We start from the raw sequence: 26,721 nt of genomic DNA on the forward strand, positions 1-26,721 counted from the left end.
TATATACACTGATTACATCATGGATCTCATACAGTATATGGGCATAAAAGGACTGACTGAATTCCGGACTTGTAATATTGCAGTATTGATCCTTTTTACTTCTAAGTAAAATGTGTGAGTACGTCTTCAATCAAGGTGTTTGTGTGTGTGTGTGCGCGTGTGTGCGCGTTCCCATGGTAACAGCGCGGGCGTGGGGCGCACCGGCTGCCTGGTGGTCATCGAGGCCATGCTGGAGCGCATGCGCCACGAGAAGTCGGTGGACGTGTACGGCCACGTGACGTGCATGCGCGCGCAGCGCAACTACATGGTGCAGACGGAGGAGCAGTACGCCTTCGTGCACGCCGCGCTGCTGGAGGCGGCGGCGTCGGGACACACGGAGGTGCCGGCCCGCGGCCTCTATGCGCACATCCAGACGCTGGGGGCGGTGCCGCCCACGGAGAGCCTGTCCGCCATGGAGCTGGAGTTCAAGGTAGTGTCATTATCCCATTCTGACCTGAGATCAGATTCATACGAGGTTTCCACTGGGACACACACTGGTCTGATTAACCCATTCTGACCTGAGATCAGATTCAAAAAATTTCAGTCGTTCTTCGATTTTTCAAAAATGGCAGACCTACAAGCTCGTATCGCGCCACTCGGTGGCGCGATATGAGCTTGTAGATCTGCTATTTTTCAATAGCTAAAGCATAACATGATGCCGACACCAAAATGGGTGCCCGGTCAGAATGGGTTAAAAGAATTGCGCCACATTTTCACGATGTTTTGAAAATTGCAGATCTACAAGCACGTAGCGCGGCACTCAGTGCCGTGCTATGAGCTTGTAGATCTGCTATTTTTCAATAGCTAAAGTATCATGGAATGCTTAAACAACCAAATGGAAGTCATTCTACAAAACCTTGTAAAAAAAACCTTATGTTTCTATGTCAGTGGTTCTCAAGTATTTCATGTCATGGAGCCCAAGAATAGGCTACAATTATATAAGTAATTGGCCGCTGAGCCCCATCTGACAATATGTTGTTCCAGGAAGCCGTCAGAAGCAAAGATTTGAGTTAAAACCGCTCAGAAAGAATAAATATTCAAAGATTTGTGCCGCATTTTCACGATTAGCGTGGCACGCTATGAGCTTGTAGATCTGCTATTTTTCAATAGCTAAAGTATAACATAATGCTTAAAACACCAAATGGGTTAACTCATCCTTGCTAAGGACTTTTAATGAGATCCCACACCGCCAACGACGCCTTCAACGTGTTAATGAGCGTTCTGTTTAATGATAAAACTATAAAGTTGACTTACCGCTAATCAAAGCTCCCCTCGCGCGGCAGCTCCATGTTCGATTGCTTCCCCTTCAGGCACAATGCATTGGAAAAAGAGCAAGGTGGTGGATGAGGCCTTTCTAGGCCTAGTATTCCATTTCAAATTGCGCTGGGTAAATAAAGCGACTGTGTTTAGTGGCTCAATAGCTCTTCCCCATGAAATGGAAATATGAATGAAAAACCTTATGTTTCTTTGTCAGTGGTATTTCTCAAAGTATGTCATGTCATGGAGGAGCCCCAAAAATAGGCTATATGTAATTGGCCGCCCCATCTGAAAATATGTTGTTTCAGGGAAGCAAAGATTTGAGTTAAAAACGTTTGCTCTGAAAGAATATAAAAGATTTGCACCAGATCGACAAGCTTGTAGATCCGGTAGAAGATGTTAGTGAGCTGGATAAAATTCCATTGACTTTTACCGGTTGAAATTGTTCATGTGGCATTTCTTCCTCTGCCTAGTGGGAATGTGCGTGCACAATTTCACGGAAATCACGCGATGTGTTCATGATTTGCAGCATTTTGTTTGAAACTGAGCACTCCTATGAACTTTGGAAGCCAATCAGGATGGAGTCTGAGAAATCTGAAAGGCTCTAGAGAGAGTGTGTACCAATTTGCGCGATGTTTGGACAAAATCTGTAGGTGTACTGTGCAAAAACTTGTTTTGCACAAAGCGGCCTCCTGGTGGCGCTATAACAGGCCATTCTGGAAATTTGGGCAGAGGTTCATGGTTGGCATCCAGGGAGTGTGTGTGCAAAATTTGGCATCGACCGGGTTACGGTGGCCGAGATTAGCTGCTCACGGACGGACGGACACACGGACGGACGGACACACGGACGGACGGAGTGCAAAACTGGAGACAAAAATGTGGCCTATATGGTCAGCACATGTTTTTAGCAGGCACCCACTGAGTTTATCAGGGCCAGGACTTTTCCTGGGTTTACACCTCTTGAAACACTTGGTTACATCAGTCTCATTAAAAAAGGGATTCATAGGAGGGGCCGACGTGAGACTGTTCCTAATTTCATCATGCTTGACCTTATAGTCGTGAGCAGGCCGGCTCTGCGAGGATATCCACAACGAGTAACTATACACACACGCATGCACGCATGCACGCAAGCGTGCACACACACACACACACACACACACACACACACACACACACACACACACACACACACACACACACACACACACACACACACTGCCGCAAACCAATGTATTCTTCTAGTATTACTGAAACTGACACTTTGCTTTTTGCCAACGTGGAAGAATCACATTGCGTAGCTGTCAGCGGAGAGCGGAGGAGGATAATAATACATTTTTTAAAAGAGGCATTTGGGAGGTGTTGACGTGTGACGCTGTAGATTTCACTGACATGCCATACTGTGTGGTTCTTTATTGGTCGGTGTTGTTGGTTGGAGGCTGGTGTCTTTGTGACTATTATGTCTGCATTGCATTCTTAGGATGGGATTTTTTTGACACAGGGAGACGTGCTTGTATTTCGAGTGTGAGAACAAAGGGTTATGACGTGCTTCTGAAATGCCAATAGTTTCGTGTGAGGTTAGGGTTATAGGCTTAGTAATAATCCTGGATTAGCCCCCGTTTTGCAATGACTCCCTACTGGGCCCTAGGGGTAAAAGCAAAGCAAATGCACACATCCTAAAGTATGAAAGGTGGAGAGAGAAATGCCTGTTGTGTAGCGTACAACACAGGGAACCAGCCAGGGACGGAGAATGTGCAGAGAATGTTAAGAGAGGCAGGGGCTGAAATTCTGTTGGCCCAAAATTGAGAAAATAGCCGATCAAGCTCTCAAAGCGTCGCAGCGCGTCTACAAGCTCTCAGCGCGTCACGCTGCGACGCGTTTAGAGCTTGTAGATCGGCTGTTTTCCTGGCACGACACGCACTCCTTTAGCTGCTGAATATGTCCGTATTATGGATTTCTAATTTCTACGTCTGTCCATGTTATGGATTTATATTCTCTCCACGCAAAATGTTGCGTTCAAGTACCCAGGAGAGTTTGGAAAAAAGGCAATTCTCCTGAATGCTTGGAAAGGAAAGGGAGTGGGGGGAGGGGGATGGCATTTGCATTGCTTTCACCTTAGAAAATATTGCATTCATGGTCTGGAGAGGGTAGATTTTGTTACAGACGGGTTACAGGGCAGGGGCTCGAGCCCCTTTTGATGTCTATGTGTGCACATGCCCATGGAACCATCACAGGAGCAAACGACACTTTAGAATAAGTCGTCGGAGCAATGCAGTGGCATCATGAAAGTGCATAATGAGCAGTTGAGACGATTAACCATACTAATTATCCATAATGGGGTCAGAATAAATGCTGGTCTTATAGATAGTTCTTTGTCTGAACTGCTCTTGTCTTTATAAGGATAATACTAGTCTTCTCTGCCCTCTGACTGCATGGTTCACAACCAGTTGAACAGTTGAATTTGCACTTTAGAAGGCTGGAGGTGGATTATAATGATGATTGAGAATCATTTACACCTTTCAGGGTTAACCCACGTGCACCCCAGTAGTACTAGTATAGTACCATAATCTTAACCCATTCTGATCTGAGATCAGATTCATACGAGGTTTCCGACTGGACACACACTGGTCTGATGAACCCATTCTGACCTGAGATCAGATTCTAAAAATGTCAGTCGTTCTTCGATTTTTCAAAAATAGCAGACCTACAAGCTCGTATCGCGCCACTCGGTGGCGCGATATGAGCTTGTAGATCTGCTATTTTTCAATAGGTAAAGCATAACATGATGCTGACACCAAAATGGGTGCCCGGTCAGAATGGGTTAATATGAAAATATCTTTGGTGAAGATATTTAGTGTAGGAATCTAGAGCCCAAACCACAGTTGCAATTCCTTGAGTTGCAAGGAGTTGCATTGGTGTGGAAGACCGTAAAACGGTGTTGTTGCAAGGAGTTGCAAGTGCAACTGGTGTGGTTTGGGCTTAATTGCGAACGCAGTGAGCCACTTACTATGACAGCAAGGGCTGAATGTGTGTGTGTGTGTGTGTGTGTGTGTGTGTGTGTGTCCCGCTGTTACACCACCCGCCCGCCACCAGAGGGCGCAGCTGTAGCACACACACACACACACAGGGCGCAGCTGTAGCACACACACACACACACACACACACACACACACACACACACACACACACACACGAGCTGCGTTCGCTTCCGGCGTTTGCGCGTCTTACTTGTATTAATTGGAATCTAATAAGTGTATGGGACTTGGTATAGCCTAGTCCAGTCTGCAAAAGTGCATTTAAATATATATAGGGGGTTTCAGTGGTGGTGAAGACTGCAGCATATACATCAAGGTCAAGGACACGCTCAAGGTTTCTTTATTTTATATATATATATTATATTATATTTGCACACATGGACCTCGTATACCTCCTACCTGATGGCATTAGCCCTATATGCTGAGGGTATAGTACATAGGAGAGGTCAGACACAATTTTCTTAACCCGTCCAATGGTGGCCTGCTCAAAGATGACCAGCTGGGGGGTGATGGGAGGTGTAGAGTGTAGACTATCTATCTAGCTGAAACAAAGATAAATGACAACGTCTGTTCTGTTTAGCACATACTGATACTTCCATGACCGCAGAGAGCAAAGGTACGTTTCGCAGTGGATGTATCATCTATGAAGGTTAAAGATGGAGTGCCACAATTTTTTTCCACCCTAAAACATGATCATTATTATAATATAAGGAGGAAGAACTTTTTTTCCAAAAAGTGTACAGTATTTGTTAAAATCATGCTTTTATGTGGACACCAGTTCATTAAGTATGCCTGGTTTGCCTGGTGGGTGGTGATGGGTGGTGATCCACCTGAACTGAAGCTGCACCCACAGCTGTAGTTGTATGATAAAGGGGGAGGGGTTAGGGGAGGGGCTGATAGTGTGATGTCACTATTTTACTGTTTATCTCATTGGCCCGTTTGACTGTCAAAGGGTTCAGCCTCCAGGAAGAAACCCTAAATACAAAGTTAATACACCATTGCACATAAAAACGACTCCAGGGGGTTGAAGTATTGTCACCTCATAGACACATGGAAAAATACAAAAATTGTGGCACTCCATCTTTAAAATACAAATTGAGCCCCCATTTACTTCACAAAAATGCGGGGAAAATTCATGAGCCCCAAATCCATATGGCCACCATAGACAACCTGTTAAGGCACAATAAGGCAAAATTACCTAAAATGTATTCTGCTTTAAGTAGCATGTGACAAATTAGAGGGTTTTCATGATTTTGAATCCATTCCAAGCATTAGTTTTTCACAAAAAACACTCCTTGTGCTGAAAATGGCCATATGCTGACCTCACCACATTTGTGATGACGGCTATGGCCGTTTTTGGCGAGGTACATGGGGGCTCAATTTGTTTTTTAACCTTCATAGACGATACATCCACTGAGGAATGGACCTTTGCTCTCCACAGTCACGGAAGTATCAGAAGATGTCAAGTGATCGGCGGAGATAAATTCAAGACGTGCCTGTGATTTACATCCTCAGAAACTGGCCAACACTAAAGCACATACCTCAAGATTCATCAGTGCCAACCTGCCGTGCAACAAGTTCAAGAACCGCCTGGTCAACATCATGCCTTTCGAGTCCAGCCGCGTTTGCCTGCAGCCAATCAGAGGCGTGGAGGGCTCCGACTACATCAACGCCAGCTTCATTGACGGATACAGGTGAGAATTCCACTACGGCAATGACAACACCAGAGTTAGATAGGATACAGGTGAGAATTCTACTACGGCAATGACAACACCAGAGTTAGAACAGGATACAGGTGTAATTCCACTACGGCGATGACAACACTCCTACCCTCCTCCTGTCAACCACCCTCCTCCTCCCAGCAATGAGCAGAAGCATGGAATCCTCCCTCGTTTGAGTAAGGATGCGGTGTGATTAGCCACAATGGCCAGTGCACTTGTGCAAGACGTGCTGTGATTGGCCAGTAGTAGCTACTTTGAGTGGCAGTCAGTGGGAAATGCTCTCGCCACAGAATGTACTAGTATTCTGCCATAATATTCATTCTGGGCGGCCCCAGCTGTTGGTACGCAGAAGCGCTTCCCCGCGCTTGATTGACAGCGCATAATGCATTTTGACGACGCATGCGCACTGGCGCACCACTTATGTGCAGCCCTGTCTATAGGAGTGGTTGTACCACTCAAAAATACGTAAAAAAAAAGAAAAGGGAAAACCTGTGAAGGACATAAGGAAGAGAGTTTCCAATATGGCTGCTGTGTATTAGAAAGGTGCTCTTCTCGGAGCACTTTTAAACGGGGGGGGGGGGGGGGGGGGGGGGGGGAGTTAGGGGCGCTCTTTTCATCGAGGGCCGCTCTTATCATCGTACATCATCATGACGTAAAATAGACACTATGCCGATTTGCTCAGACACTATGACATACATTCTCCATTCATTTGACAATGGGAATTGATCAATCTAATGTTTGTGTAGGACAAAGTTTGTGAACATACACTAAAAGCTGGATATAGGAATAGGGTGCGTGCATTATGCATATAGTTGTGCGCCGGTATTATTATGATGCATGGTGAAACAGTTCCCTCTAGTGGCTGTGTTGTGTGATACGACATCTGTTAACCCATTTAGACCTGAGGCCGTTTCTACAAAATATCTTCTAAATCTGAACATTTCTGATAAACCTATCTTTCTATGTCTATTTCTATGTTTTCAAACTATTGCAAAGATTTGATTTAAAAATGTTCGCTCTGAAAGAATATATTATATTCAAAGATTTGCACCACATTTTTACGATTCTTCAAAAATAGCAGATCTACAAGCTCGTTGCACGGCACTCGGTGCCGCACTATGAGTTTGTAGATCTGCTATCTTTCAATAGCTAAAGTATAACATAATACTTAGATTAGATTTTCCATTACTGACACGAAAAAGAAAAAGAAATCTTTAGATTTTGTTGTTAATTAATCCATGAAAGGTTTAGCTTTTTTGGGGAATGTTTTTTGATTTTTAAGGGGACCCATAACAATGTGTCTGTGACCCACAAATGGGTCCCGACTAGGGGTGTAAAGATACAATTTAACAGTTTAAGGGCCCATGACGTAGATTTCCGTCATGGTACTTAATATGATCATGTGCCCCGAGACGGAGATTGATTAATCTCCGTCAAGTTAGTGATATCAAAACCGGTCGCATCGCTCTACAGCCTAGGAGCGCTTGTTGCGCAATCCTCGGTGTTGCACAACACTGACATGTCATCGAAAATGTTCCCTGCCTATTTAGCCGACGAGAACGGAAATCTTAAAACGTTAATAACTCTCGATCTGAATAATCCTGCCTAATTATTAAAAAAAGGTTATGTGTTTGACGGGCCCCCGCTGTCCAGTCGCTAGTCTCATTAGATTTTATCTTACCTCCCATTGTTGTCGATCGCATCGATAGTGTTGTGGCTATTGTTAGCTGCTACACAGACATTCACAACAACATCCGGTCCGTCTGTAAAAGTGCTCCAGGTGCTATAAACGATGGGCACATTTTATTAATGGATACATGGTTGACGATACGATTCAATGTCCCTTTTATGCCCGACTCAGAATGATGTCAGATTTCTGTATGTGTCTCTCTGTGTCCCTTTATTCCTACCGTATATATGTAGTTCTGTGTCAGCCATGCCCAAATATGGAGTGTTGGGATGTCAGAACAGGCCAGCTTATAGAGTTCTGTGTAAGGCATGCCCAAATATGGAGTGTTGTGAGGTCAGAACAGGCCAGCTCCATTTATGGACCCTGGGCAGGGGCCCGGTCCACAGCCCGGGCAGAGTCCTTTTTGGGGCGGTTATGCACAACCGTGGGTCCGACCAACTTGACACCGGGCACTGCACTCCCTGTGGTGGTGTGGAACACGTGTGTAGAATTTGAAGTCGGTGGGGCGAACAGTTCTCGAGTTACGTGGATTACAGACGTACAGACGTACACACAGAGAACTGGTGCATTTATAGTTAGATAAAGTAAACTCAGTTATTCTCTGGCAAATACATGGACATGTATGTGTTCATGACGTGACATTTTGTGTAAAATCTCTGCCTATGATGATGCAGCATTGATTTTGTTGAAAGATGTCCGCCGACTACCTTTATTCACTGACAAAAACAAAAACAAAAAAAAGTAAATAATACCCAAGCAACTAAAACTAAGACTAAAACATTTCAGTCAATTGCGATGTGACTAAAACTAAATCAAAATGTGCTGTCAAAATCGAAACAGAAATTTGCTGTCAAAATCTAAACATAGATTTGCTGTCAACATCGAATCAGAGAGGTCATGTTTGAAAGTGATTCATGATTCAAGTTGTTGTTTTGATTGCTTTTCCCCCAGGCAACAGAAAGCCTACCTGGCGAGCCAGGGTCCACTGGCAGAGACAACAGAGGACTTCTGGAGAATGCTGTGGGAGCACAACTCGACCATAGTGGTGATGCTGACCAAACTACGAGAGATGGGCCGGGTTAGTGAAACAAACACGAATACACGCAGACACGAGGGTGCGCACGCTTTTCCGACATACCTATAGTCCGACATTAGTCGGACAATAGTTTGAAATACCCGCTTTTTACCTCAACAGTCCGACTTGGGGTACAGGCTTTAGTTTAGACATGTCAACTGTCATTTAGCCTGTGGTCATTTAGCCTATGCTTTCTATGGCATAGGCAGCTCCCGGCAGGATCCGCCGGGAGAATCTAGACGCAGCTGCGCGACATGAGATGAATTAATTAGAGCGACAGAGAGAGAGAGGAGTGTGTGTTTGTGTGTACGTGTGTGCGTCAATTTAACAAAGGTGCAGACGATCAGAAATCAGCAGAGAGTGATCGACGTTTACTCTATGCCGAATTGAAGTGGACTTTTTTTTTTCCGAGGCTAACTGTCATTTGACCGACAACCTACCTCAAACCCTAACCGCAAGCACGGGAGCAGCGGATGTCCGACCGAATGTCGGCCCGTTGGTGTGTGTGCATCAAGCCCCCAGGGAGGCTCTATAACGTTGAAGCACTCGGCCTACTGGTTAGAGCGTAAACGGCTGCATGTCTTTTTTCCGACACTCTTTTAGCCGACAGGACAATGGTCCGACAGTTTCGGACTATTGTCTGAAATACCGTCAGTATTTGTCGACACGACATTAGACAGACAGAAGTTCCGGCAATAGTCCGGAGGTAACCGTAGGTTACCGTAGGTTAACCGTAGGTTAGACAGGTACCCCTTAGGTTAGACACACCTTAGGTTAGACGGGACAATAGTCCGACACGGGAGGGGAGGAGTGGGGTGCGTGTGTGCGTGCGTGCGTGCATGCGTATACAGTGTGTGTGTGTGTGTGTGTGTGTTTGTGTGTGTTTGTGTGTGTGCGTGCGTGCGTATACAGTGTGTGTGTGTGTGTGTGTGTGTGTGTGTGCGTGCGTGCGTGCGTATACAGTGTGTGTGTGTGTGTGTGTGTGTGTGTGCGTGCGTGTGTATACAGTGTGTGTGTGTGTGTGTGTGTGTGTGTGTGTGTGTGTGTGTGTGTGTGTGTGTGTGTGTGTGTGTAACTGTGTGTGTGTGTGTGTGTGTGTGTGTGTGTGTGTGTGTGCGTGCGTGCTTCATCATATTTATTATCATTATTATTATTATTATTTATATTTATACTTCATCGTATTTATTATTATTATTATTATTATTATTTATACTTCATCATATTTATTATTATTATTATTATTATCGTATTTATTATTATTATTATTATTATTTATATTTATAATTCATCATATTTATTATTATTATTATTATTTTATCTCTTTTCCTACTTGGATCCGTAGCCACTGGCACTGCCTGGTTTGTCCATCTGTACCTGCATGCATAGATTGATTGCTCAGTAGGGCCAGTAGGGCCCAGTAGGACCCATTAGGGCCCAGTTGGGCCCAGTTTGGCCCAGTAGGACCCAGTAGGGCCCAGTAGGACCCAGTAGGACCCAGTAGGACCCAGTTAGGGCACTAGGAAGGAGGGAAGGAAGCAAGGAAGGAAGGAAGCAAGGAAGGAAGGAGTGTGTGTGTGTGTGTGTGTGTGTGTGTGTGTGTGTGTGTGTGTGTGTGTGTGTGTAGGCCCAGTAGGGCCCAGTAGGGTCCAGTAGGGCCAGTAGGGCCCAGTAGAGCCCAGTTAGGGCCCAGTAGGGTCCAGTAGGGCCCGGTAGGGCCCAGTAGAGCCCAGTTAGGGCCCAGTAGGGTCCAGTAGGGCCCGGTAGGGCCCAGTAGAGCCCAGTTAGGGCCCAGTAGGGTCCAGTAGGGCCAGTAGGGCCCAGTAGAGCCCAGTAGGGTCCAGTAGGGCCCAGTAGAGCCCAGTTAGGGCCCAGTAGGGTCCAGTAGGGCCCGGTAGGGCCCAGTAGAGCCCAGTTAGGGCCCAGTAGGGTCCAGTAGGGCCCGGTAGGGCCCAGTAGAGCCCAGTTAGTGTGTGCAATGCAATTGGGGTACTTACTGGGTCCTACTGGGTCCTACTGGCCCTAATGGGTCCTACTGGGCCCTAACTGGGCCCTACTGGGTACTACCGGGTCCTACTGGGTCCTACTGGGCCCAACTGGGTCCTACTGGGTCCTACTGGCCCTACTGAGCAATCAATCTATGCATTGTCCATACAGATGGACAAACCAGGCAGTGCCAGTGGCTACGGATCCAAGTAGGAAAAGAGATAAAATAATAATTATAATAATAATAATAATAATAATAATAATACAAATAATAATAATAAAAACGATTAATTATAAATAATAATAATAATAATAATAATAATAAATATGATGAAGTATAAATAATAATAATAATAATAATATTAATAAATACGATGAAGTTTAAATATAAATAATGATAATAATAATAATAATAATAATAATAATAATAATAATAATAATAATAATAATAATAATAATAATAAATACGATAATAAAAACCGCTGTGCAATGTAATACTATGATTGATGTATTATTTTGTGGGTTGTTGTTTTTTTTGTTTTGCATTTTGCAGGAGAAGTGTCATCAGTACTGGCCCGCGGAGCGCTCTGCACGTTACCAGTACTTTGTGGTGGATCCCATGGCTGAATACAACATGCCTCAGTACATCCTGAGAGAGTTCAAGGTCACTGACGCCAGGGTACGTCTCATCGTTTGGATTATTTTACCACACTACTAAATCAAGTTTGTGTTAATTTAGGCCTTCAAAATCCTGACAGTTTTCTGAAATACCTATGATTCTATATCAGTGGTTCTCAGTATTTCATGTCAAGGACCCCAAAAATTATATCTAATTGGCCGCCGACCCCATCTGAAAATATGTCCAGTAAATGACTCAAATGGCCACATTGGGCTCATGTGGTCATTTGATTTACAAACAGATGGATGACCTAATTGATCCCGACAGGTTGGGTTCATCATCTTGTAAGAACCCTTTTGTGGATCCTACGTTAACGTTAGTAGAACTTTACGAGCGGCTCTGTGAATGAGACCCATAGTAGTTGTTTCCCTTTGTGGATCCCACGTTAGTAGAACTTTACGAGCGGCTCTGTGAATGAGACCCATTGATGTTTCCCTTTGCGCCCCTCAGGATGGGCAGTCCAGAACAATCCGACAGTTCCAGTTCACTGACTGGCCTGAGCAGGGCGTCCCCAAGACGGGGGAGGGCTTCATCGACTTCATCGGACAAGTTCATAAAACAAAGGAACAGTTTGGCCAAGATGGACCTATCACTGTGCACTGCAGGTAACTGCGTGTGTGTGTGTGTGTGTGTGTGTGTGTGTGTGTGTGTGTGTGTGTGTGTGTGTGTGTGTGTGTGTGTGCGTGTGTGTCTGTGTGCGTGTGCGTGCATGCATACATATCTACATAGTACATCCTCACAAGGATAGTTAAAACCTGACAAACTTATGGTCCCCATAAGAGAAAGGTCTGTCATGGCATTGAAAGGTATTGGCATTGTAACTATGGCTACAATGCATAAAACAGTCACGTTGGGGCTAGGATTACTCCTATAAAAGTTTGATGTTCACGTTCAGGATTACAATTGACAATTGAGTTTGCTCTTTAGAGAATTGAGTTTAGTGTTAGGATTAAAAACCTATTGGTTTAAGGGTTCAAAATGGCAAAATGCTAAAAGATTGCTTACATTTAATTGAATTCAATGTAGAATTTAGGCATTTAGCAGACGCTCTTAATGCTCTGTGTTTGCATAAAATGCAATCTAAAGTAGGCTACATATAAATTGAGGCTTATTTGCATACGACTGCTGTAAGGTCGTCGAGGCTAGGGCAAGTGCTACGGCAAAAATGTAACCACGGACTGTGTGTGTGTGTGTGTGTGTGTGTGTGTGTGTGTGTGTGTGTGTGTGTGTGTGTGTGTGCGCATGTGTGCGTGCCATTTCCCCAGTGCTGGTGTGGGGAGGACGGGTGTGTTCATCACATTGAGCATCGTGTTGGAGAGGATGCGCTACGAGGGCGTGGTGGATCTCTTCCAGACCGTCAAAATGCTGCGGACCCAGAGACCTGCCATGGTGCAGACAGAGGTACTGTACCATCATCATGCAGCACCATCTCACGTGTCACGAGAAATCAATGCTCTAGTTATACGCAGTGACCCAAAAGAAAACTATGATGTTTCTCTAGGCACCCAAACCCAAGTGAAAATAACCAATCTACAAGCTCACAACGCAGCGCTTTGCGCCACGTTCTGAGCTTGTCGCTATTTTCACTACTTCTTAAGCATTTTAATTCATGGAATTGCTTTGATTTGTCTTTGATTTCTTCATGAAATTACTGACTCAAACTTAAATAATAATGAAAAACAAAATGTAGGAAACAAAAGGTATAGGGACCCAAAATAATTTAGTATAACTAACATTATTTAGACCATAGTCTAGTCTAGTGACATATTTGTTTTGTGAGTCCAAAGTTCCAACACGCTTAGCGATTAAGCAACACTACTTTTAGATTAGAATGTATGGGCTGTCAAGGCCAGAAAGTCACCTCCCAGCCCTGGCAGAGTAGTTCTGGAGTAGTTCCAACGGATTGTGTGGCCTTGGTCTTTCCCTAATGGGACTGATCGTGTGAGGGGTATGATGTTCGAGAGACCCGAAACCCTGATGACATTGGGATACATCACTGAGGATACGTCCCAGGTGCATCCATGCAATGTTTTTTGTTATAGATGTCACGCGCATACCCTCTATACAGCAGCTTGTCATTATTATCAAAAGGCAATTGCACAAATGCATTACTACTAGGCCATGGCCTAAATCGAAAAGCAATTTAATGTATCATTGCACATTTTGGCTTACTTTTTGGGTGAAAATACACCAGTCGCCACTGGTATTTGTACTAACATAAGAAAATCACACTTGTGAGAAGTGAGGTGCGCAGCGAGGGCAGTGTATTTATATCAGCCAGATGGCGTCTTACGTTGTCATTTACTGCCCAAAACAAACATTAAAGTCTATAGACTTGGCTGGCAAAAAAATACATCTTAAGTACCCTAAATCAGTGTTTCTCAACCTATGTACCGCGGCACTTTACTGTGCCTTTGAAATCTCCAGGTGTGCCTCGAGATTTTGATCAAAAGTAACACTAGCCCTCCCCCGAAAGCGATAGATAGGCGTCCTATTGTTGCGTCGTTGTTGTTGTCACACGTCTAAATAGACATGCGAAAACAACATGACGACGGAACAATAGACTCTTCACTCTTAACGACCATCGGCCATAGAAATGTTAATCGCCTGGCAACTTTACTGTATAAATGGGGCACAGCACAGACATTTCGCTCCCTCCAGAAAGACACCACCAGAACCCGACAGCAGCACACACAGCGCCGCCGAGTCACCTCCACCTGACGACGGCACACTGGCACAGCAACAACGGCGGCTACTAATGCAACGCCTACAAAGAAAGCCCCTGCCAGACTGTACCGCGATGATTACATGAAGTTTGGATTCACGTTTACTGGGGATAAAACGTACCCGATTCCGCTGTGTATAGTTTGTGGATTCAAGCTTGCAAACAGCGCATGGTTCCGAGTAAACTAAAGCGCCACCTTCATACCAATCATGATGAACTCGCTACGAAGGACAAACACTTTTTCGTGAGCTTGAAAGAAAAAAAGGAGAAAGACACAACGAAGCAGGCAAGTCTCTTGATACTTGAAAGAATATCCAGCCATCACAGCCAGCGCAATGGCAGTGCTGCTCCCCTTTTCCACAACCTACCTGTGAGCTTAGCTTTTCAAGCCTGACTTGAAAATGAAGAGCTCCGTGTCTGTTTGTCCAGCATCCAGCCAGGATAAAAACTCTTTGTTCAGGAAAACAAGCTCAAGGTTCACACTAAGACAGAACTTGTCAAAAATATTTACTTTTCTTTTTATCAATTGTTTTTTACGATTTTCTTTGTACAAAAGTGCTCAAGTTTAAGACCATTGTATTGTGGCAAAAGATTTTGTTCTTGTTTTTACAACTCCTTTTTATTTAGAAGTATTACTTTGCATTGACAAATTGAACATGTGTGTGCTACATTTTGTATGAGTTTTCAAAAATAAATTGGTGAAACTGAGGCACTGTCTCTGTCCTTTTCTTTCTCTTTAAAGTAATTTGACGAGTGCTGTCATGTGTGTTTTTAAAAGTATATTGGGTTCATATATATATATATATATATTATATATACACACACCATATATCTAGGTGTGCCCCGAGATTTTTAGGCTATGAAAAGTGTGCCCCGGGACAAAAAAGGTTGAGAGACACTGCCCTAAATAAACATTAAAGTTCATAGACTGGGCTGGTGACCTGTTATTTATAATTAGGCTATAAACACTTTTTTTATTTTTCCTAGTTTTTCATGTGTTTATGAGGTGACAGTACTTCAGTAGACCACTTGGTGTGGTTGTTATGTGCAATGTATTTACAATGAAAAAACAGTGATATAGTGACGTCACAATATCATCCCCTTTCCTAACCCCTCCCCCTTTATCATACAACAACAGCTGTGGGTGTGGCTTCAGTTCAGGTGGATCACCACCCATCACCAGCCACCAGGCAAACCAGCCATACTTAACCAATGAACTGCTCGTGCCGGAACGTTCCGCCAATTAGAATCTAACCGGCAACCGCTATGCCAGATAAGCTTTTGTATTGATATCAAACCGGATCGCTGATATATATTTTTTCCTTTTTTGTCTTGGCCTTTCTTTCTTTAGTGATCCTAGACCGGTTTGCGCATCCGCAGTGCCGTTCACTTCTTGTATATAGGCGGACTAAAAAGCTGAATGGTTTGGACAAAACGTGCAATGTTCGGAGGTCTTTGCTGATTATCCGGTGATCCCGATTGGAACATTGCCACTTTCTAGAGCAATGATGGCTTCCTTTCAGCTCGCTAGCATTTAAGCAATTTATTTAGCATCTACGATGGCCGTCCAAACAGGATGTGAATCCAGCGTGTGTCACATTACAACCGTCTCGGCCGTCTGCGGTTGGCTCTGCGTCCACCAGTTGGCAGTCAACTTGTTCATGAACTGGTGGGCGTGTCCACATTAAAACGACATTTTAACAAATTCTGTACACTTTTTGGATGTTTTAGAGTGGGAAATCACGGCACTCCATCTTTAAACTCTCTCTTTTCTTTTTCCAGGACCAGTACCAGCTATGCTACAGGGCAGCACTGGAGTACCTGGGAAGCTTTGACCACTATGCAACATAACCCATCCCAGTAGAAGCCAGCTTAAAGACCAGAGTCTCAGCCATAATCCACCACGCCAAGTCCCAGAAAGAAGCCAAGCCAGGCCACGGACCAGAGTCTCAGCCATAATCCACCATGCCAAGTCCCAGCAAGAAGCCAGGCCACGGACCAGAGTCTCAGCCATAATCCACCACGCCAAGTCCCAGAAAGAAGCCAAGCCAGGCCACGGACCAGAGTCTCAGCCATAATCCACCACGCCAAGTCCCAGAAAGAAGCCAAGCCAGGCCACGGACCAGAGTCTCAGCCATAAACCACCATGCCAAGTTCACGTCCCAAGACTGATGGAGGGAGCTAGCTCTGTTCCATAGCATTAGCGAGTTCTCTCTAATGCTATGCCAAGGGACTATGCACTGTTTCCCCAGTGACCAGGTTTACAATGTTTACACATGGTCTTCTATAAAAGACCATGTTTCTTGTCCGTGTTTAACACTTGGTCTTCTATAAAACTAAAGGATATACTTTATGCTACTGACCGAAACAAGGTTTTTGTAACATATCGGTTCAATGCCCTTTTCCCAGAAGGAAACAGATTTGGTTAACGACCTACAACCATATTTTTAATTTGTATTTCAAATGTTCTGGTTAGTAAGTGTGTTTCAGTCCAACGGAAAATAACACCCTGTTTACCTTTAAAACACAACCAAAACAATGTCCCAGACATGATTAACGATCCGTTATTTTTAAACTATGCCTTAGATATAGAGCGTCGCAGTCCCTCCCCCTTTCAGAACGACGAGTGGCCCAGGAAATGAAATGCAATGCATTTCTCCCATAGGATTTTCTTTAAGTATTTATTTAAAGACGGTTACGCCGCGGACAAAGCCAACTCGGATCGTGACAAATCATGACAATGAACACAATATTTTGGGCCGATCAAATCATTAGAAGAAAAGGTAGGAGACAACACTATTTGTTTTGTTTTTCTTCTTATAAATTATTTGATCGGCCCAAAACATTGTGTTCATTGTCATGATTTGTCACGATCCGAGTTGGCTTTGTCCGCGGCGTAACCGTCTTTAAATAAATACTTATTTACGCATTTCATTTCCTGGGCCACTCGTCGTTCTGAAAGGGGGAGGGACTGCGATGCTCTATTGTGTTTCTATTTAAGGTGGTAGACTTTCTAGTATAGGTAGTCAGGCTTTTAGTTAGCTACTTGCTATTATTTTTTAGGTAGTGTTTTTGCGTGCGAGAACTACGGCTGGAAAAGAGCTTGCAGCTAAATCCACCATGTTCACATGAGAGCAAAAGAATAGCCTATTTTAAATTTTATGTGACTCACCTTTACAAACAGTAAGTCATTGTTTGTTCATGTGATATGAAATCAGGGAATCATAGCTTCAGATTGGCATATTTGGTTGTTCAGTTTGATCCACCAGTTTTGGAAATATATGGCAGTATATAAAGTGTAATGTATTGCAGAGAAACAACAAGCTGAGAAAACAGGCCTGAAAGGTTCATTCACTTCTGCGGACACTAACATTACACCTAGCTACATGTTTAAGCATTTATTTCAAATTTACATGTCGATTTCAGCTCTGGCATTTATCTCAGACATGCTCTAGTATGTAAAGAGTCTGCTTGTGCTATTATTAACTCATTTTGGATTAAAAAAGAAATGCAGTTTTTCTCCTCTGGTGAAAAGCTAGAGGCTGCACAATGGCAGCCCCTCAGTCAGATCAGTTTTCATTATGTACTGTATTATGCCGTCAGAGAGGAACAACATATAGTCCCTGGCGTTGTTAGAGAGCAATCTCTAACACTGTGGAGCGGAGCTAGAGGGGGTCTATGGAGAGGGAAGAGTGGAGGGTCAAAGCAAAATTGGGACTTGATGGCCTTCGGCCAAGCGCTTCTGGACTTTACAATGAACCTTATTCTGCACAGAACCTTCAAACCTGCCAGTATGCTTGGACTGAATCCTTTGTGACTGAACTCCTGAACCAGCACACGCTGAAATCCTCAGTGCTATAATTGAACCTTTGGTTACATTTGTACTCTCTCCGAGATACAGATATGGCAAGGGTCCATCGTATATTGGGCATATTATATACTTTCGCGTAGGCCTATATCAATAGGCCAATATTACTAATATAATTTAATGTATAGGAGTTTTGTGCTGCCACAGATATACTGTACAACCCAATCTTTTCCCTGGACGGGAACCAAGCCCTCCAGGCTCCTGGTGAATCATGAAAATATACTCTCTCAGAGGCCCAAATAGAGCACCAAAGTCTGACGTCAATATCGCTAGAGGGCACTATTTCACAGGTTTGTGTATTTTTTTTAAATTTGTATTATAATCCCCATAGAGGGATCTTAGATCGCCTCATATAAGAACTGTTTGAAAAATAAACAAATCATCCTGGGCCGTTTCACTCATATGGGTATAAAGAATCAACTGACACTAAGTTTACTGCTGCAGAATTAGTTTATGTTCGCTAGAAACAGACTGTATTCAAATATGAGGGACTGACTGTCATAAACGATGCAGAGACACCTCCCCGACAATATTGCAGAGACAGTTTTGTTCATGTTTGGACCACAATTAATTTTATGATGACTCATTGTTATCCTCCATAGAGAAAACCTTCCGCAAACCCCTTGGAACCAGGGGATGAGCGAGTGACGCCAGGACTTTGGCACTCTATATGGACAAATGGACACTAAGGATTTTACTGTGCACGCACAAACACACACACACACACACAGTATCTTCCCTGCTGTTTTCGATTCATTATCACCGTGTTATCACAATTATTTTGAAGTTTGTTTTGCTATATCGTCTAATTTCATGTTGTAATCTAATAATCCAGGTTTCTCGGTAAATAGCACGGCGGGCGTGTATTTTTCCACATGTTCAAAGTGATGATCCCTGCCTAGAGAGAGTCCATTGTTCAGAGCTGCTAATGACTTTATTATGTTGTATGATAGATGTTATATTCTCACTGTATGTATACATTTGGTATCATTTTACTCTGTTAGCACGGTTGAGTGGGAAGAAAAGGGTTCATTGTATCGGCAAACAGGCACAATATGTAGACCGTTTGTTAGAGCTGCAGTCTGGAACTTACAGTAAAGGGCTATATTTCACATTAAAACACACATTTTAAAGGACCACTTTTCAACCCATCTTCATATAATTGGTCCTCACGAATGTACATGATAAAATACCACCATGTTTTTTCTGCTCAGTCTGCGGGCTATATCTTGTGCCACCCCTTAACCCTTATCCCTAAACATTTTTTACTATTTAAAAAAACCTAGTTTTTTAAATAGTTCAAATGTCTGATCTACAAGATCACAACATGTAGATGTAGATTGGCTAGTTGAACTATTTTTAAATTATTTTAAATTTGAACTGGCGTTCAAATGAAAGTGTTTTAAAATGAAATGTCCCTTTAAAAAATGGCAAATAAATGTAGGGATAAGGGTCTGCGTCTCATAGAAGGGCTGTGGGCAGTTCAGAAACCCGTCCACCAGTGACATCAGCGTTAGGCAGATTTTTTTTTAAACAAGATTAAAAAAGATATATATTTAGATTTTTATGATCATGAGAACGATGGCTTCCATTATCGCATTGCAACTTTTCAGGAACTGAAAGCCTATTAGCTTCGATTTCCTATCGATGATGTCACTGGTGGACGGATGTCTGAACTGCCCACAGCCCTCCTATGAGACACAAAGATGTCATTTTCTCATGAACAATTACATGAAGTGGTCCTCTTACGTCTACTCAGGCTTTCATGTGCACCTATACTGTATAAGACACCATATAATAGTACAATATTTAGACACATGCCACCTTCCTATATCATCCCATTGAACTTCAAACTCCATAATATTAACCATATCCCACTATACCAGAATCAGAATAGGGCCAAGGTTACCACCACTACATTTGCCTCCACACTTCCACAGGCGACACATAAGTACTCTACTCTGCCTTGGGACCGTCTAGGCGTATTATCCCGCCCCAATATGTTTACATACATGTATATTGTACAGTTAATATCAAACACAATATTCAGGCATATTTCAGCCACCCTTTTTTCCCATTTTTCGCTCACTCTCGTCATCAAACAGCGCACCTATGGTAATCATTTACAGGTGTCTTGCGACTGATATTGTCCTTTTTTGTGCGTGAGGGGGGCATTTTCTTCTCCCCCTAAAAAAAAGAGAGGTGAATGAATGAATGAATGCATCAATTAATTAATGAGAAAGGTAAATATTAGTCACTAGAACCATGTGTGTTATCAATGAGTTTAACATATAGTTAGAATGGATTTACAATGGGTTTATATAGGAGATGGACATGTCTAATAAAATGAATACCAAAAATGTGTAAAAGATATTGAGTCAAGCCAATTTAAAACAGTCTGGGGTGTACTGTAGCAGTAGTAGTGGCCTGTGCCTGATGACCAAAAGCCTAATATCTCCCCTGGCTAAGGGGGAATTCGACTTTAGGATAGTGGTTAAGATGTTGGCTTTCCACGTGAGAGACCTGGGTTTATGTGTGTGCGCGCGCACACACACACACACACACACACACACACACACACACACACACACACACACACACACACACACACACACACACACACACAAAGGACTGGCGTTCAAATTAAAGTGTTTTAAAATGAAATATCCCTTTAATTTAAAGGCAATGTGATTTTTCTTCTTCTGTTTTGTGTACAGTGATAGGACGGACAGAGATATATTATCTTTGTGTAGTTCTGTTTCTGATTCAGTTTTCCTGGCAAAATTGGCATCTTGATCTGATTTTATTTCAAATATATTAGAACTGAGAAGTTACATATTGCAGCTCTGACTACAAATCCTGCGGCTTCCGAGGGTGGATATACTGTACCTTATTACAAATAGAAAATAATGTATTTCTTTTCTTTTCAGTCTAATCCAGAGGGTTGATAATGTAAATAAAAATGCACCCATATAAAGGTCCATATTTAACTCTACATATTCAGAATTAAACCCTCCTGATTTTACAGTGTGGGCTATGCACATATTTTGAGTTCCTTCCATACCTGAATTTTCCTTTAATGCCTGCATATCCATCCAGAGATCATGGTGAACCTTTTCAGGTACACTGCGAGATCCTCAGTGTTATTAGCTAGCACACACACACACACACACACGCACACACACACACACGCACACGCACGCACACACACACACACACACACACACACACACACACACACACACACACACACACACACACACACACACACACACACACACACACACACACACAATACAGCCAATAAAGATGGTGTGAGTTGTGCCCGCTCAACCCATAAGACAGTACCCCACGACACCACCCTGGTGCACTATAGGTGATCTATATGTATGTCTGACTTTAGGCTATACTGCTGATCGGATCAACTGCACCTTTCCACTGGCAAGCCAAATGAGTTGTGTGTGCTTTATGGTCTTCCACTGTGTCCCTTTTTGGTGTAGAGAAGTACAAATAAGTCGATCGACAAACTATCAGCGAGCCGCGAGGCTGTTTAAGTACAATTCGGTTGTGGGACAAGGTATGAAATACGTATGCCTCGACTGCATGGTTGACATCCACGCGTGTTTGAAGTGTCCTCTCAAAGGGAGGTGAATTGGGACGAGAAATTAATATAATTTCCCTTTGTAAATGGTTGTGCTTGTAAGGGGTTCAATCTGTTTTCTATTTGTTAATAAATAAACAAATGTCTCTAAACCTTGATGTTTATGAAGTTGTATAATTGTTTGGGGGTTTATTGTAATGAAAATGGGTTGTTCTCGTAAATTAAGTTACTATGTTTACCCAGGGTAACTGGACTAAGCTCAAGAACTTGTTTACAGCCAGGCCCTGCTCATAGAACATTTCATGGTAGGGGTCCAATGACTTGCTCAAGGGCACTTCAGCGGTGGTAATTTTAACGTGCCGGTCCGGGGATAAGAACTAGCGACCTTCCAATATCAAGACCGCTCCGCAAACCGTTCGGCCACGGCTGCTATAGTGTCTGTCAACCATTTAGTTGTACAATCACTGAGGCTGCACTCACTGAAGACACCTGTACTTGTACGTGTCTGGTTTCTTGTCCGTGTTTAACACTTGGTCGTTCTGACTCATTTTGAGATTTTTAAGTTGATTATCTTTCCCCTTGAAGCTCTCAGAAGCTTCCCCTTCCATTACTTTTCCTAAATATTCGATTCAAATCATGTCTGTTTTTTTTTCATCTGAAACATTTTCTAAATCTGAATGTAGGCATACTTATACCATCTCTGCCTATTCGTTTTTTGGTCAAAATGACCCCTGCCACCCAAGACAATGGCTCTACCGACATACGCTGAGCGGCAACTTGTGCCCTATTCTGAAAAGTGTCACACATTTGAGAAATGATTCCACTCTCTCCTGGCTCAGCCTGGCTGAGAAGGAGAGAGAATTCAGCGTTATATGACAGGACCCATAATTTAGCTGGGGACCCCCTGGAACTCCCTCATGGACCCCTGGGGATCCCCAGACCGCACTTTGTGAACCACTGGCCTACTGTTCAGTCATAAAATACAGCCATCATAAAATATATATTTTAAGATATGATTGTAATACGGACGGTCAAAAATTAAATACATATTTTATTTTTGACTAAAACCTTTTAAGTTTTCGTTGACTAAAATTACTAAAACTGACTAAAACCCTTAGGAGATTCCGTCGACTAAAACTAGACTAAAACTACCAAGGATAGAACTGTCAAAATGTGACTAAGACTAATTAAGCATTTCGTCCAAAAGACTAAAGGCTCATACATAGTCTGGATTTACGGTGGTGGGGTGACCACCGAACTACAACATGACGTCACAAGCCGCGGTGAAGAGCAAACCACCGCCACCGCTCCAGCCGTTCTCTCTGTTTTTACTCACCACCACGCAACGTTATTTCAGCTCCGGTGGTCAGCTCACCACCGGAGCGGTGGTCACCTTACCACCGAAAATCCAGACTATGAATAGGCCTTAAGCAGGAGGGACGAAATCCAGGCACGGCGGACGACGTACGTTGTGACGTAATTATTTTACGTCGCAACGTATTGAATAATACGTCGCAACTTAAATAATAATTTGCTTAAAAGATACGTCGGTGTTAACGACGTATTTTATAATACGTCGCGACATATTGAATAATACGTCGACGTATTAGGACTTGTCGCAACATATTAAATAATACGTCGACGTATTAGGACTCGTCGCGACGTATTAGGACTCGTCGCGGTATTGAAAGGGTGCCTTTCCCCGTGGAAAGTGGTTCTCTGGGGTCCCAGCAGGCCTTTTTCCCGCGCGCATCGGCCCACGTGCCCGGCACCACCACGTGCGCCTCGCCGGTCCGGTTCCGTGGAGCCCTCCGCCGTCCCCAGGTGACCCTGCGTTCCCGAGCTGTCGCCTCTTTTGCGCACCGAAAAGAGCAGATCTACCAGCTCGAAAACCACGGAGGTCCGCGCAGGCCATCCGGGCCTGACGGGCCGCCCGGGCGGCCTTCCTACATACGGGATGGCCCGACCCGCGTCCGTGGACCCCTGGGGGGGTCCACGTCTCTGCAAAGGAGCGACGAGAGAGAGAGAGAGAGAGAGAGAGAGAGAGAGAGAGAGAGAGAGAGAGAGACAGAAGGGGGAGAGGTGCACGTGCATGTGTGTGTGTGTGTGTGTGTGTGTGTACGTGTACGTGTGAATCTGTTGCCCGATGTTTCCTCTTTTTCCCCGCTCCCACCGTGCTGTGCTATGTTATGTTATGTTGAAGAAAAAAACCCAATAAATATAAATATTAAAGAAAGTTATTATATTTATAAAAAATGTAATCATCCTTTAAGCTATATGAATTATGACCGTGTACTTAAAATTATTGTTTTAATTGATTGCCTTCCCCTGCCCTGCCCTAAAATGATTAAATTCCAGGCCTGGCGACGTCCTTAGGACCTCCATACAACCTCTGTGCGACGTCGATATACAACCTCTATGTGACGTCCATAGGACCTCCATACAACCTCTGTGCGACGTCCATACAACCTCTATGTGACGTCCATAGGACCTCCATAAAACCTCTGTGCGACGTCAATAGGACCTCTATAGTATAGTCGTTTGGACATTGCCACGTCCACACGACCTCCATACAACCTCTGTGCGACGTCCATACAACCTCTATGTGACATCCATAGGACCTCTATACAACCTTTGTAGAAAACCCCACCACTCTCCGGCTGAGAGTGGGGTGGAACCGGAGCTGATCACCTCATCCCTCCTCTAGTGGTGGGTGGGGCTATACTGACTACTAGTTGGGCACACCTGTGGCTGGCCTACAGTATAAAGGCCCAGGTGTAACCCTCAGAGAAAACATTTGGTCTCATTTGGTATAGAAATGTTGAATGGGTGAAGAGGTAGAAACCTGATTCTGTCCACCTTGATGCGTTAATATAAGTAAGTCTCTACTCTGTTATAAACTGTATCTTCTCTTACACTGAGATCCTGTAATGTTATTTATCCGATGCATCCCTGAAATGTTATGATTGTTTGTTACGCTCTATAGTCATTTATGCCTTAGTTTGGTACTGATTGTTACTACTTTTCTTTTTCTGTTCTGTTCAGTTCAACCATCATCACTCCATGTCATCCTCAATAAATATGCGAAACCACAAGCCGACTATGGTCCTGCATGGTGCTCTAATGCAGTGTTTCCCAACCTGTGTGTCGCGGAGCTTTGGTGCTCCGTTTGATGTGTCCAAGTGCTCCGCGTAATTTGACCGAAATTAAGTTATAGTGTTACTTTCTGTCAAATCAGGCGGAACACTAACTCTCCCCCGAAGGCTTCTTATAGTTGCGTCGTTGTTGTCACACGTCCATTAGACGTGCGATAACATCAACACGGAACAATAGAATAACGACCCTCGGCCATTGAAATGTTAATGCTTAGATGCATGCAGAAGAGGCTACATTTCGCTCCCTCCAGAAAGACTGGAGCGCGCAGAGCGCAGCCACATGCACGTAGACAGCAAACACATACAGTCCTACATGTCCCGACCTAGCCCAAACATTTAGATTCTCGTAGTCCCGACCCAAACACGTGACGTTGTTGTGATTAAACATAATGTGCCACGAAAAATAGCTGTCCAAAATAGCTGTCCATAGATGTCCAAACATGATCGCCTCGTTCGGCCAACAAAATATATCTCCCTCCCTCCACAGAAGCGCAGTGATTTATTCTTCGTCGTACACGTGTTATGCTTGCATGCTGAAAATGGCTGATCTACAAGCTCACAACGCGTTGCGGACGCAACGCGTTGTGAGCTTGTCGATCAGCTATTTTCAGCACGTGAAAATAAGCAGGCTGTGAGAACTGAGACCCTGCACAATAAAAGCATGCAGCTTTCACAAGTTGGCCCATAATAAAGACAAGGAAAAGGATTAGGTGGCATTTCACATTGCATATGAGAAGTTTTTTTAAACTGAGGCACTGTCTCTGTCCTTTTCATTCTCGTTATTTGATGAGTGCTGTCATGTGTGTTTTTATTTTATTATATTACTTTTACGTATATATTAACTTTTACTATAATATACATATATTTAATATATATGTATATTATATACACCCCCCCCCCCCTAGGTGCTCCCCGAGATTTTTAGGCTATGAAAAGTGTTCCCTGGGACAAAAAAGGTTGGGAAACACTGCTCTAATGGGCACACTGGTGTAGTCTACAACCAGCAAACCCCTTCGTACAGTATACAATTATTTCACGGTCCTTCGAGCACGGATCACCCTGCCATCAGAGTCCCCCTCCCCAGCTCGCGCCACCATCGGCGCAGCAGCGACTATGGGCCCCAGCGACCCATACCTGGGCCCTCCAGCAGCAGCCATGGCCCACAGCTTCCCAGCAACAACCATGGGTCCCAGCCCCCCAGCAGCCATGGCCCCCAGCTCCCCAGCAGCAGCCATGGCCCACAGCTCCCCAGCAGCAGCAGCCATGGCCCCCAGCTCCCCAGCAGCAGCAGCCATGGCCCCCAGCTCCCCAGCAGCAGCAGCCATGGCCCCCAGCTCCCCAGCAGCAGCAGCCATGGCCCCCAGCTCCCCAGCAGCAGCCATGGCCCCCAGCTCCCCAGCAGCCATGGCACCCAGCTCCCCAGCAGCAGCAGCCATGGCCCCCAGCTCCCCAGCAGCAGCCATGGCCCCCAGCTCCCCAGCAGCAGCAGCCATGGCCCCCAGCTCCCCAGCAGCAGCCATGGCCCCCAGCTCCCCAGCAGCCATGGCACCCAGCTCCCCAGCAGCAGCAGCCATGGCCCCCAGCAGCATCAGCCATGGCCCCCAGCAGCAGCAGCCATGGCCCCCAGCAGCATCAGCCATGGCCCCCAGCAGCAGCAGCCATGGCCCCCAGCAGCAGCAGCCATGGCCCCCAGCAGCATCAGCCATGGCCCCCAGCAGCATCAGCCATGGCCCCCAGCAGCAGCAGCCATGGCCCCCAGCAGCATCAGCCATGGCCCCCAGCAGCAGCAGCCATGGCCCCCAGCAGCAGCAGCCATGGCCCCCAGCAGCATCAGCCATGGCCCCCAGCAGCATCAGCCATGGCCCCCAGCAGCCATGGCCCCCGGTGGGCCCCCAG

At 44.5% G+C, this 26,721-nt stretch overlaps 1 protein-coding gene across 1 annotated transcript in view; it reads left to right on the forward strand.

The window, feature by feature from the left end:
* The window catches only part of LOC310860576 (receptor-type tyrosine-protein phosphatase F-like), a 224,392-nt gene extending 207,616 nt beyond the window's left edge, over positions 1–16,776 (forward strand). The window contains exons 31-37 of the mRNA XM_083767568.1: positions 184–469; positions 5,844–6,022; positions 8,691–8,817; positions 11,351–11,476; positions 11,927–12,081; positions 12,742–12,877; positions 15,984–16,776. Of these exons, the coding sequence (XP_083623694.1) occupies positions 184–469; positions 5,844–6,022; positions 8,691–8,817; positions 11,351–11,476; positions 11,927–12,081; positions 12,742–12,877; positions 15,984–16,052 (1,078 nt within the window). The 3' untranslated portion in view covers positions 16,053–16,776. The remainder of the gene's footprint in view (positions 1–183; positions 470–5,843; positions 6,023–8,690; positions 8,818–11,350; positions 11,477–11,926; positions 12,082–12,741; positions 12,878–15,983) is intronic.
* The last annotated feature ends 9,945 nt before the right edge of the window (positions 16,777–26,721 follow it).

The sequence above is a fragment of the Protomyctophum parallelum genome, assembly GCF_964188405.1.
Source record: "Protomyctophum parallelum genome assembly, chromosome: 6".
NCBI classification, from domain to species: Eukaryota; Metazoa; Chordata; class Actinopteri; order Myctophiformes; family Myctophidae; genus Protomyctophum; species Protomyctophum parallelum.